Raw genomic sequence first — 13,592 nt, forward strand, 5'->3', positions numbered from 1 at the left:
TTTCTGTTGTGTGAAGCTGCCTCAAAAAGAGTGTATTGAGATCTGAAGAAAAATGCCCTTATAAACAGATATCGTAGTTTTTTTTTCAATACAAAATAGAGTAAACTTCTAGCCATTTTATCCCAAGTATGTATTGAACATATGATTAGTTTACATCTGGTAATAAGATACAAGAAAGCCACAGAGCGACACCTTGCAGATAAGTATAATCACTCGGTGGATCAGCAGGTCAAAGATCCCGCCATGCCGCTGAAACTAGTTGAGACCTTGGCATACTTTCTTACAGTAATCCCCTCTTGCTCCCATTTTCCATGTAATTCCTCATGGTGCATGGTCTAGCAAAGTGAAAGTGCCAAAAAATTCCAGTGGCATGAAATCCTTTTACATCAACTGTAACAGTCGTTGCAGTATTAATAATGGGAGTCTGCCCGGACTGAAAAGTGGCGATTAAAGTGTCTGCTGGTCCTTTCTTTTCTTTCTTTTTTTTTTTTTTTTTGCTTTTTTGGGGGAAAAGACTTGCAAAGAAAACAAGATGCCTCCAGAAGCCTCTGCAACATGACAGCGCCGCTCCCCTGCTACATCTCATCTGTAAAGAAATCCTTGTGTTCTCCATGAGTGGGCTTAAGCATGTGTACACAGGAGCTGCCTGGTGACAGGTAATGTTTCACAACATGCAGGGTTTTAACACAACGAACAAGCTAAAGCACAGCAAAGTGTGACGTTATGGAGATGCCATAAGAGCAGGAATAAGGCGAAGCGCTTCCTAAATAAATCAGAGTGACTGAAAGTGAAATGAGCCAAATTTTTAACTATCTCAAGTGTTGTCAGACAGCTGACCACAGGCATCGATCATCCACAGTGAGCCTTTTGTGTTTCACATTCTTCCCACCTGCAGATGGCAATGAGATACATGGTGCTGCCTTGACGACTGGCAACCCATTTACCTGACAAATTAAAAGCAGATTTGGACATTGTGATCGAGCTTAGAGGCTGATGAGAGAACAAGCACAAACCACATTCATGGATCTCAGAATTGACAGGTTATTCTTATTTTGTTGAGACTTATTAATCGACTGTTGCCAAAGTAACAATGTTTAAAAATGTTTCAAAGTGTTTGTGAAATAAATGACTGATAGACACCACCATTGGTATAAAGCCTTTAGTATTTGCATGCCCAATTGTCGCAAACTCTTTGCTGATAGGTCACGACCATTAGGAGGGATGCCAACACAAACATAATATACAACTGACAGCTGGCCCATTAGCTGTGGTTTGATTGGGACCATATGGCCAGTGGTGAAGAGCTGCCGTGACCTGAAACACCCCTGGTAGGTCTTTAGACTGCCAACACCAATGAAAACACGAAGGTCCTGTAGTGACCATTAGTGCCTGCCAAGCAGTTTATGGAGGTTTAACAGAACATTTGGAGGAAAAGGGATGATTTTTTTTATTGTCCTTGGTACCAATCCTTGTCATTTTAAGATGACATATCTGTCATAGAGAATTATTCTAATACTGCTGCCAACTACACCTCTGCACAAAGGATTAAAGTCAATGTCACGTGGATGCTCGCTGTCGTGCTGCAATGTTGTTGAAAAAGTACAATGTTTCTCAAGGTTTAATGGAATTTCTTTAGTGGTAACAAGTGCTGCAACGATTAGTAGATTCATCACTACGACGTTAACAAACAAAATAGTAATATTAAATAGAAATTTAATATTCAGTGTTGTATATTCTAGGAAGCATTGTTGATTTTTCATCTTGCCTTCTGCAGCACCTCTGCTGCTTTCTGCTCAAAGCACATGCAAAGTAGCGGCCATCCAGGTGGGCGCCACGTCACCGGAAAAAACGAGACACGGCGAGCTGGCAATGTAGGTCAAAAATGTAAAAAATGTAGTTGCTTATTCTGGAAATAATTCTTTACTTTCAGATCCTTAATTTGAGTTTAATAACAATTAACTTATCAGTATATTCACACATTAACTCATTCACTGCCATTGATGACTAAAGTCGTCATTTTTGATCCAACCGTTCACTGCCAATGACGACTAAAGTCGTCATTTGCATTTTTTTACTGTTTGAGCATAGGAACGAGCCCCCGTACCAAGAGAGCAAACATCTCAGCCCTGAAGCTGATCTTCATCCGCATACGTCACACATCACGTGATCAGGAAGCAGAACATCCATGTTTTAGGAGATCATTTTGGGCCGTTCTTGTAAAAAACGTGAGGTGCGAACCAGAAAAGCGTCTGCCGATCACAATTCGACAACAGATTATGAAAGAACGGATAACGCTCAAAACACGCAGATTCTTCCTGATGTAAGAGGTGAGTCTCCTCTTTGTTTTGGTTGTTTTGGCGTCAACATCATCCTAGCGCGCAACGCTCTGTGACTCTTAAAAAAACAGTAAAACGGTGAGAAACGCTGGCAGCGAAGGCCGTTAGCGATCAGGAAACGGCTGGCAGTGAATTAGTTAATATTGGTATATTATTAGGAATGTTTAACATATTTACTCCACATTAATATTTAATATTATTTACTTCATATTAAGTGAAATAAAAGTGTTTGAGAAAGGAGTGGTATCTGAGGGACTTTGGTAAACGCCCACATTTAACTTGTCAAGTTTTGATTTACCAACATTTGTAAAGAACCAATTTTATAAAATAGATTTCACTTGCAGGCTGCGCAGTGGTTAGAGCTGTTGCCTTGTAGCGAGAAGGTCCTGGGTTCGCTTCCCAGCATGGGATCTTTCTGCATGGAGTTTGCATGTTCTCCCTGTGCATGCGTGGGTTCTATCCGGGTACTCCAGCTTCCTCCCACAGTCCAAAAACATGACTGTTAAGTTAATTGGTCTGTCTAAATTGTCCTTAGGTGTGAGTGTGTGTGTGCGTGATTGTTTGTCCTGTGTGTCTCTGTGTTGCTCTGCGATGGACTGGCTCTCTGTCCAGGGCGTAACCCGCCTGACTGCCCGTTGACCGCTGGAGATAGGCACCGGCACCATTTCATCCCTTGTCTCAGTTATATTGTTTCAACCATAATTTATCATAATTTGTTCTGTGTCATCATTAGTAGTAGAAATATAGTATTCAATTGATTTTTAGAAACCCCATTTTTGTCTCTGTCTTGAATTATTACAAAGGCGTGGTTTGCCTGACATACCCAAATTACCTAGTTTCATCATCAATCAAATAGTAAAGGCTCAATAATATTGATAAGCCATTTATTTATTGAATATTACATTTTATTTAATACCTTTATAATCTATTGACAATTTATTAAAAGTAACCACTTAAGTGGTTACACATGATATGAGATATGCGATGGTAGTAACCTAAAATGTTTTTGTTTTTCTTTTTTTTTTTATTAAAGAGGATCCCGCTATATACCAGTATCATAAATTCTTCTACAATGCTAGTAAACACATTGCTTTCCGTTGTAATGGTACTGGAGGAAGCATTTTGTGCTGTAATGACACTGAACTTAAACAAGGGCAACAGCATCACTACAGCATGCTCCATTGTCACTATCTCCCTCATGGGGCCATCTCCCTGATATCGGAGAGCTGAAAATGTTTTATTCATGTGAGAAAAATACCTACTGCCTGCTTGTTATCACTAGCACATAAATATAGCCACACTGATTAAAAAGGTAGCTTTGCTAATGTGTATTTGCATATCAGCTATGCACTAATCACTTTAGTACTGAAAAACGCTGTCCTAGCTGATGTAGAACAATGGAAATCTAGATTTGAAGTGTCCTCGATGGCCCCGATACCAACCATCGACATAAATATACCAACTCATACAAATCAACCTTGACCAAGGGTTTCCATAGGCTTCTCGAAATTACACACATTCTTAATTATAAAAAGCAAAGGGTTCCTTTTCACACTGTGTGTGTGTGTGTGTGTGTGTGTGTGTGTGTGTGTGTGTGTGTGTGTGTGTGTGTGTGTGTGTGTGTGTGTGTGTGTGTGTGTGTGTGTGTCATCACATTATAGTTTAAAAAGCACCCTTCTGTCAATTCAGCACATTTTCAATCTCAACAAATTCAACCAGAAATCTCATACTTCTGTGGTTCATGTTTCAATGTGAACACTGTCAGTGACAACTGTTAACTGTTAAAATGTGTTTAAGACATCTGTCTGTATTAAATATAATTTGTTTCCACTGAGTGCTGCTTTTCACATGCTTATTTAATCTAAACACATTTTAGTCTGACTAGTTGTTAACAGTAAGTCTGCTTTGCCTTTGACCTCTGTCTTCCCAAGTAAAAAAGTAAAACAAACAAACAAAAAAATAATAAACGGCTCAATAACCCTCCACAGAACTTTACTTCTAAAGATCTTAAAGAAACCTATTGAGCACTGGGTCATGAACTTATGTTTGAATTGTGTCTGAAATGGCGAAGAAACTTCTGAAAGCACCATTCAGGGTTAAACTGGTTTTCAGTTAAATCTGAAGGCAGTTTTTGCATTCCATTTGCAGAGGTATGTGAGTTAACTCTCATATAACCCTTTAATTTTCTAACGTTAAAGTCCTTTGAGCACAAAAAATGCACTAGGGTTGTATAAGGGTTAAATGAGTAGTTCATACGTTCTATCAATAAAGTAGCAGTGGTGGCTGGTGCACCATTTCTTAGAACTAAAAGGCCCCATCCCAATACTCGCACTTCCACACTTGCGTCCTTCAATTGAGCAATCCCGGCCAGGAGTGCGAGCGCGTAGAGTGTCCCAATTCTCAAGTGTGGAAGTTGACCACACACCTTTTGCACCCTTGATCAGCACTTCACCCAAGTCTGCATCGATGCAGACTGAAGTGTATTACCCACAATCCATTGCTGCGAGAGAAAAGGTTTAACCCTCCCATTGTCTTCATGGGTGACCCCACAAGGAAAGTTGACCATTGAGCAGGATTGATGGTTTATCCATTGAGGTCCACGTGGCAGGGGTGAGGTAGTAATCAGGTAGTGGTGCCTTTTCTGAAAATATGTTTTTTCAAAGGAATGTAGTTCATTTTAGGATGATTAATTGATGCTTACAAAAAAAGCTTGCTTAACATTCTTTTGTCATGCCTTTTAACAATATTCTAAAATAGTAGAGCTATACATATATTATGGTGACTGAATTGTTATTTTTTTTAAATTATGAAGTTGTTTTTTTGCATTTGTCTAAAAACCTCATTCAATAACACGGCTCGGACTGAAAGCAACCATTGAACCATCCAGTTGTTGTTCTCTCCGAACCACCACACTTTCCTTGCATTCATTACAGCGTTTAGCAACAGAACACCGCTGGTATGAGAAGTTCTCCAGTCTAATATATCAGAGAAAGAGAAACAGCCGGCTGCTACCACTTCAACTTTAGGACAAACTACCTGAGCCCCAAAAAGAAAAACACCATTTGAAGTCACGGACAACAAAAGACGTTTGGACATAGGAAACGCAACTGGTGTTTAGCACAATTTCGTTTCCTCTGGAAATGCAGAGTCTTCAGTTCCAGTGAGCGTGACCTGGGGATGGATGATCACTGATGGGAGGGGTGAGAGTTGCATGACTGTGTTTGCTAGCTTGTTTTGCACATTTGCTATTGCAGCTCTTAAACGAACATGCATCAAAACACCAATGATAAACGTGTAAAACATGCATGTGCACTTTGTGCCAAAGAACAAAAGACAGTCGAAGTTCAGACTTCTTGTACCATAGACTGCAGAACTCTGGGGTTGTGTGCATGTGTGTGCATGTGTGTGCGTGTGTGTGCGTGTGTGACGATCGTTCGGTTCTGGTGGATCTTGAATGAGGTCTTTGTACATCAGAATGTTCCTGACAGAAATCTGTCATGTTCCTTTGGGTCATTCCTGAGATTTCTTTGTGGTGAGACAGGTTACACTGACCTGCTGGGGCAGGCTACGGCCATCAGCATGAGGCTGTGTTGGGCCTGTTTTAAGTTATGTGTCAATGCATCATCCAGATGGATGCCAGGACCTGTTAGAATATTTATTTATCAAAACTAGATGAATGATTTTCACTTGAGCTGCCAGCTGTTCGATATTGAGGCTGATATGTGTAGGAACAGCACAGATAGGAGAAGAAATAGGACTGTTTTCTGCCTTTATATCACACAGTGGCTCTTTTTTCTCTTGTATTTCCTTTTTTATTACTACCTTTTGGCATTTTGGTGCTATTTTCTTGTAAAAGAGGATGAAATGATTTGTTGTGATGATTTGTTTTGTCCCAGGTGAATTATGTAACCTTGCATGTTAACAGTTTATCACTGTCCAGATTTTTTAAAATCAATCTTTATAAATGCATCCCTAACCCTAACTCTATAACTGCAAATACAATCACAGAATAGAAATAAATTCCATAACAGAATACAAATCATAACTATAATGAGAAAATATCCCAGCAGGATGCCTCTCTCCACTTGAACGTTTTGATAGCGTGTCCCACTTGCACCTCTGCTATTAACGTGACACCATTCAAACAAAATATTTGAAAATAAACGTGTTCTTTCCTTAAATAGTATGAAATAAAAAAATTGCTGTGGACATTCCATTTTTCTGAGTGTGTAAACAACAAGAAGCAGAGCAGAGGAATGAATGTGAGCCTCAAACTTCAAATAAAAAGCTGAATTAAAAAATACATTTTTCATTCAACAGATCAGCCTATAAAAATGTATATAAGATTATTTACATTTGACGCTGTTAAATGAAATCATAGAAGAGTGTGTATCCTGTTTCTAATGTGTGGAAACAGCAAAAAGTCCTTCAGATCCCATCTTCCTGTGGTACCTGCTGTGACAAAACATGGGAAGGCTACAAAGTCTGCCTGCAGCCATTTATACCAACAAGCTTCTACTATACAGTATGTTGCACAGCCTCGGGGCAAAATGCCCCGTTTTTAAGAGAGATAAAAAAGGGCATGCAATAAAAAGGAAAAGGAGGCATTCCGAAATTAATAAAACTAAAAAAAAAAAAAAAGATTTCAAAGGTGTCTAAGCAGCTTGAAAATATAAATATAAAGGAGAAATGGACCATTGATCGTCATGGGCCATACGCACCTTTTACAATAAGGTTGAGGAGCTTTGGCCGTGGGTTCCGCTCACTCTGAACTGAGCATGTGTACAAGCCGTCGTCGCCTACATCCACCTTCTGTATCTGAAGGCTGTACTCGTGCTTGTCTCCGGCACTGGACACTATGGAAACACGAGGGTCAACAGACCACTTGTCATTCCCCGCAAAAAGGATGTTTGAGCGGTTCAGCCAGGCTCCTTTGATCCCATCCAACAGGTAGCATCTAAATAGAAAAGAGACATTTCGGGTTATTTTGCTTGCCAACACTTGATGTTATTTTTAAAAAGCACTTAGTTTGACATGAAATTATTGTGTTTCAGTGAAAATGCTATTATGAAAAAGCATCATCTTGCTGTAGATGACAGTTATCTGTGCAGTTACGTGCAAACTGTGTGAAATACAGCACTAAATGTCTCGAATCACACCATTAAGGCATACATTTACAAAAAATCATAGCCATTCGAGTCCACAGACTTCAGCCAACAGTTATGTGCGTGGTACATGGGCAGATCACTCCGAATCACAGCGAGATAGCTCAGGAAGTGCTTGTTTTCTCTCTCTGAACAAGGCCTCCAGCTCCCGCTGCTGTTACAGCTCCTCTCTGTGATAAACAGAGAGCTTTGATTCACATGACCTGGCCATCAGGGGCTGCACATCTGTAGCAAGCAAGCTACTTATTGGTTTCCCTCTGTTTTATGCACTTCAAAAAGCCTAGCCGTCACTGGCTGGCACCGTGTACCCTGTTTCTGAAATATTTCACACCTGACAGTTTAAAAAGATAAAGCACTGAGATGGTCAGTGCTGGAATCTACTGGTAGCTTGGCTGTGGTTAAAGACATAAAAGCATTTAGTTATTAAAAAAAAAACAGGCTAGATGAGGTGATTGTTGTAGCAGCACATGAGATTAGAACGTCGTAACGTCTGCAGTCATGATGGCGATAGCTCCCGCTGTGGAGCATCACTTTCTGACACAACGCCAGTCTTACTCAGTCATTTCTGTTTTAAAATGCTCTCCATATGGTGCACAATCTCGTTGTACTTCCATGCCTACTGCACACAGAAAGAACTTGTCTTCATGAGTTTTCCATACACAGTCTGAGCACTGCACAGGGGGTTGAGATCAAATATATTTTAAAGTGTTTTATAGTACTCCAATAAATCACTGAAGAAAATGCATCTCCACTCCCCTAAAATATTCACAGCCAGCAGAGTAATAGATATCAATGCACTGTTTGACAATTTAGTCCCCCGAAAGTACTTTATTGCTGAAACGCTACCTTAGCAAGCAAAGAATAAAAGACTGAAATGCTAAAAGTAGATTGAAACTATGTAAACAAGCTAATTATTAGCCTTATATCAATGATTTAAAACAAGGTCACGCTGTTAAGATGCTAAAAGAAATGACCCTTTCAAGAGAAAAAGATCAACTATATATTACGTATATAATTGCTTAGGGGAAGCCTCGAGTGGGAGGAGCACTGGCTACTCCACAATAATAAAAAATGCTTGTATGAGGCCAAAGTAAAATAAATATCTGACCTAAAAGCACAGCTCAGTCTTAAACACTGAACATTGTTGATCATTAGTAAGAAGTAAGTAAAAATGTTTTTGTCTGTGGTTACAATGTGCTTCACAATCAAAAACAAGGGAGACATGAAAACATAAAGATAATTTATTTAGCCAGCTGAAGCAGATTTCATCTTTCTATATTTTAGTTTTATTGATATTTTCTGCAAAAAAATTTTGCGTCTCTAAACATCTTTGAATTTGGTCATTTCCTAGCAGCACTATGGTTGGTTTACTTGGCTCACCTCACATGAACTCACTCCGGTGAAATAAACAACAATAAAACACTTGTCATGCACAAGTTTCCTGTGCTGGAACAGTACCGGGGAAGATTAATACGTCCAAGCTCAATGTGCATTTGAAGCAGGATCACAAAACACTGCATGAGGGTTTTTGCAGTGTGTGAAATTGAAATTTTAGACACTCAACTTGTCCCTAACCTCAGCTGTTCACATTTAACCAAAGGTTAATAAAAAATTGGTCCGTTTTTTATACTTACTGTTGCTGGCTTTTGTTTTCTGATTGAGTAATATCACTTGATCAAGCCTTTTATACATTCCACACTATGAAATAGGTAAAAGTATGTATGATTTGTGGTGATATCATATCGGATTGATATCGGTATCGGTCAATACTGAAGGCTGCAATAACGGTATCGTATTGGAAGTGAAAAAAATTGTATCGGGACATTCCTATTGTTGGGAGCAGTAAGATGGAGTGAAAAACAAATTATACATTAGGTAGTTTTAGGAATTTCAAAATAAAATTCTAAATGTGTAGCTGATCGAGGAAAATGCACGGATCCTGCCAAAAATGGGTTTGGGGTTTTCATGAGGAAACATTAGTGTCACACGCTAAAAAGCTCCAGAAAGTGGACTTTCTATGATATGGCCCCTTTAAAACCTGTGGAAAACCTGTGGACCTCTAAAAATGGTGACACAACAGCCCCTCAGTCAGAGCGCTGCAAGAAACTGCAGCTTTTGCGATCACGTAATGACATTGTCATAAATCCCAATTTCAATCAGAAAACAACAGATAATTCTACTAAAAGGAAAGCAGCGGATCAGCAGGAGGTCATGCAATAACCAGCCTGAAAATATCTGTTGTGAGTCGCTTCTTGAAGGAGTATAGTGAGCCCACAGATTTCAGGCTAGAGGGGAGCGAGTTCTGGAGCAAATGACTGCACGACCAGTTGATTATGCTGACTAGTTCTAAAAGACAAAACATGATTAAAATATTCCACACAAACACACCCGTCATGATCAATCAAATGTTTCTGACTTTCTGAGCACACAGACATTTCATTTACTTTGCAATTACTCATAATAAACAAAGCAAAATAAAAAAGGCACAAGTACACTTCCCCTTTCGTTTACACCCACTAATAACGGTGGCTCGAGAGAGAGAGAGAGAGAGAGAGAGAGAGAGAGAGAGAGAGAGAGAGAGAGAGAGAGAGAGAGAGAGAGAGAGAGAGAGAGAGAGAGAGAGAGAGAGAGAGAGAGAGAGAGAGAGAGAGAGAGAGAGAGAGAGAGAAAACAAAAACGTAAATGAAGAATGAAGTGCCCCGTGGCAGCGTTATCAGCAGCAGCGCGACACGCTTCGGTGGCAGAAACAGTATTTCTAATGCTGAAAGGCAAAAACATCTCCTGCCACACAAGCATCGGGTATTCATGTCTGCTTCTTTGTCAAGCAGTGGCTGGTTTGCAGTTTTAGATTCTCTGCCCCAACTCTTTAATCCATCATGATGTTCACCTGAATATCCTCGCTGTTAGATCCTCTCAGACACACTTTCCTTCCAAAAGCATCTTTATAAATTCAATTTCTTTCATTTTCATCAAGATCAATTTTCAGATCAGATAGGAGGATACATAAAAAAGAAATGTGGACAAGGCTTCAATATGATGAAAAATGTCTGTTACACTTGTGTATCTAGATCTATCTGCACCAATATTACAGGACACAGCGTAAAAAGAGTGTATGACCTAGAATGTCATTTGCTGCGCTCATTGATAAATAATAATATCCATTATACACTAATTAATCAAGAAATATTTTATTTGTACAGTAAGAATTGAAGCATCCTTCTCAGCTGTTTTATTTTCTTTATACAAACAAAAAGAGGTCTTGTACCATGTGACGAAGATGAATGCTGTTACCAGAATGTGGTTATTGAGCTCAAAATTCCATCACTGCGTAAAGGAATCATATCATCATGTGTAATAATGAGTGGTAAAAGAGGCAGTCAAGTTTGGCTCTGTAGCTGTTGTCACCATACCACGCAGACTGCCAGCACCGGTAGAAAAGCCACCACGGAAATCAGTTTGGCACCAACCACAAAGCTCTTTTACTCCACAAGCCAAGAAAGTGTCTGTCACGAAGGCGGATAGAGGACAATAGTCTATCGAGCTGACTTCCCCTGGAGGAGTCGTCGCTCTCAATGAATTGTGACAAATAAGTGGAAAAAAGTGGAAAATGGAAAGTTATTTGGAAAAAAAAGTCCAAGTTAAAAGCCCCATTTGGTGTCGGTTAGTTAACCCTTTTGACGCTTGAGATGTGCTGTTCTCGATATCTCACTCTCTCTATTTCTAGTAAACAAAACCAGAAAACAATTTATGCACAGAGCTCGTCGACATGACTGACTCAGTAAAGGGTTAAAGGTAAGTGTTATTTCAAAAGAGCTTCCATAAAGTAATGAGTAGATTTCCATGTACAGCTAAATAACATCCCCAGACAGCCTGATCAAAGATGGACACCACAGCTAACCCACATCAACAAATACAAACATGTTTATTGAGGTAAAATGTGATGTGGTACACATACTCTTGTGCACACTTTGCACAACATCATAGATATTGCTAAACATTTAACATATTGTAATATTATTTGTGAACTTTTAGACTTGGGCGTTTCTTTGATACATGAGCAGATAGAAAAGGACTTATTTACTACTTCAATGGTGAATGACGGACCGCCTCATTGACTGATTTTCTTAGTGATGAACACGTCACATTGTTGCTCTGATTGGTCCTAGCGCTATCCAATTGCATGTGGAGACAGTTTGGAAGACGGCAGTTGATTACGGCCCATGACTGGGTTGTTTCAATGGCGTGTAGGCAGACTATATAATTGCATATATATAGGATGGCTTGTCAGGCTAACTATTTGCAAGATTTGACCAAGATTTGAACGGTCAAGGGCATAACATGTAAGAATTTTAAAGTGAAATAACCACAAAACACTCTAATGTCTCAATCATACTGGAATGAAGAATACACTGAAATAAATTTCCTTCTCAGTCAACTGTCGACTATTTTCACAACCGTGAAAGAAAGAAACATGGTCATTGTGTAGAATCTGTGAGTCCACAGGGTTGCTGAGTCTGTGCTAGCTAACGCTGCTTTGCCAGCATTTGTAATTCGACACTGGCTGTTTTGTAGAGATCCTAAGCCAGTAACAGGAGAAACCCAGAAGTTATTTCTTGTAACCATAAGAAGCCATAGTCTCTTTTTGTTTACTCCAAAATTGAGAAGACAAAAGGCTAACGCTGAGCTAAAAATGCTAACAAAAAAATTGTTCATGGACAAATCTCAAGCTACTTTTTCCAATTACCACCAACTTGGTATTACAGTGAAATGTACTTATTAACATACCGAATGTGACTCCTCTTTGCTCATCATTTAGAATCTTCTGGCACTGATCTGTAGCTGCATAATCAAGCTCACAGCACCATTTTGAGAAAGTCACTGGTTTGTTTTGACCGGGCTGCAGGAACCATATTTGATCACAGGATTGTCATTCTTGAATACCGTATTTTCCAGACTATAAGCCGCTACTTTTTTCTCACGCTTTGAACCATGCGGCTTATAATGAGCTGCAGCTTTACTGAAGATTTTCCTTCACCTGCCAGGGGGCCTGCTAGCAGAAAGTGAAACAGGTGGAAGTCAAAAGAGGAAATCGAAGAAAGTGCTCATTTTAATTTAGCACATGCAAGCAGCCGGCACGACGAAGAATTTTTTTTTTCAAATCCATACCCCCTCATCATGGTAACTACATGTATGAGTTCATATGTTGCTGCATTTAAGTTGAAGGCCATCGATCTGGCAGTAAAGGGAGGAAACAGTGCTGCCGGACGTAAGATTGGCATGAATGAATCCAAGGTTCGGCACTGGAGACGGCAGCGGGAAGAACTCATTCAAGCCAGCTTCACCCGGGGTTGATGACAGAAACACGGAGAGCGACACTGACATCGCCACAGAAAAGGTATGTGACGAAGCTCTTCTGAGGCTGTTCAACTCCGACACTGAAGAAGAGGACTTTAATGGCTTTAGTGCGCAACAGGAAGATGAGAGCGAATTACTTTTTCTGGTAGGCAAGTGTGTTTTATTTACTAACCAGGCATGTTTTGTGTGCAGTTTTTATTTTCTAATCATCCGGGGCTTATTTAATGCTGTGTCAGCGCTGTTCTTTCCTTCTAAACATGCAAATTACCGGTAATAACGTGTCAGTTCTGTTTTTGTTTTATAACCATCCAGAAATATGAATGCTATCAGTGCTGTTTTCTTTTCTAAACTTGCAGGCACGTTCACCCGTGTTTAAAATGTATTTTGTTGAATTAAAATAACAATAAAAAACCTCTGCATAGCATCTTTCGGTCTAATTATCTTATGTTATGGCCATACATGCACTGGAGACCTGCATGTGGCTGTTGCGCCGCGGCTTATATTTGAGTGGGCGTGTGTGTAGAAAACCTTTTTTTTTGTTGGTGTGACTTATATTGAGGTGCACTCTATAGTCCAGAAATTACAGTAATTCTAACATCGTATAACTTTAATTAACCAAACATGCATGATTTTAGCCTGTGGAAGAAAATTAGGGTACCCAGAGAGGCATTGATCCTGTGAAGCAACAGTGATACTGCACCAACACATACACCTTGGTCATTCACTGTTTTTGTTG

The 13,592-nt window shown here is 39.6% G+C and overlaps 1 protein-coding gene across 3 annotated transcripts in view; it reads right to left on the reverse strand.

Annotated features, from left to right (window-relative positions):
• negr1 (neuronal growth regulator 1) overlaps nt 1-13,592 on the reverse strand; it is a 255,629-nt gene that overhangs the window by 164,930 nt on the left and 77,107 nt on the right. For all 3 annotated transcript variants that reach the window (XM_070554179.1, XM_015970609.3, XM_015970610.3), the window contains exon 2: nt 7,058-7,293. In XM_070554179.1, the coding sequence (XP_070410280.1) occupies nt 7,058-7,293 (236 nt within the window). The remainder of the gene's footprint in view (nt 1-7,057; nt 7,294-13,592) is intronic.

Source organism: Nothobranchius furzeri, chromosome 8 (assembly GCF_043380555.1).
Source record: "Nothobranchius furzeri strain GRZ-AD chromosome 8, NfurGRZ-RIMD1, whole genome shotgun sequence".
NCBI classification, from domain to species: Eukaryota; Metazoa; Chordata; class Actinopteri; order Cyprinodontiformes; family Nothobranchiidae; genus Nothobranchius; species Nothobranchius furzeri.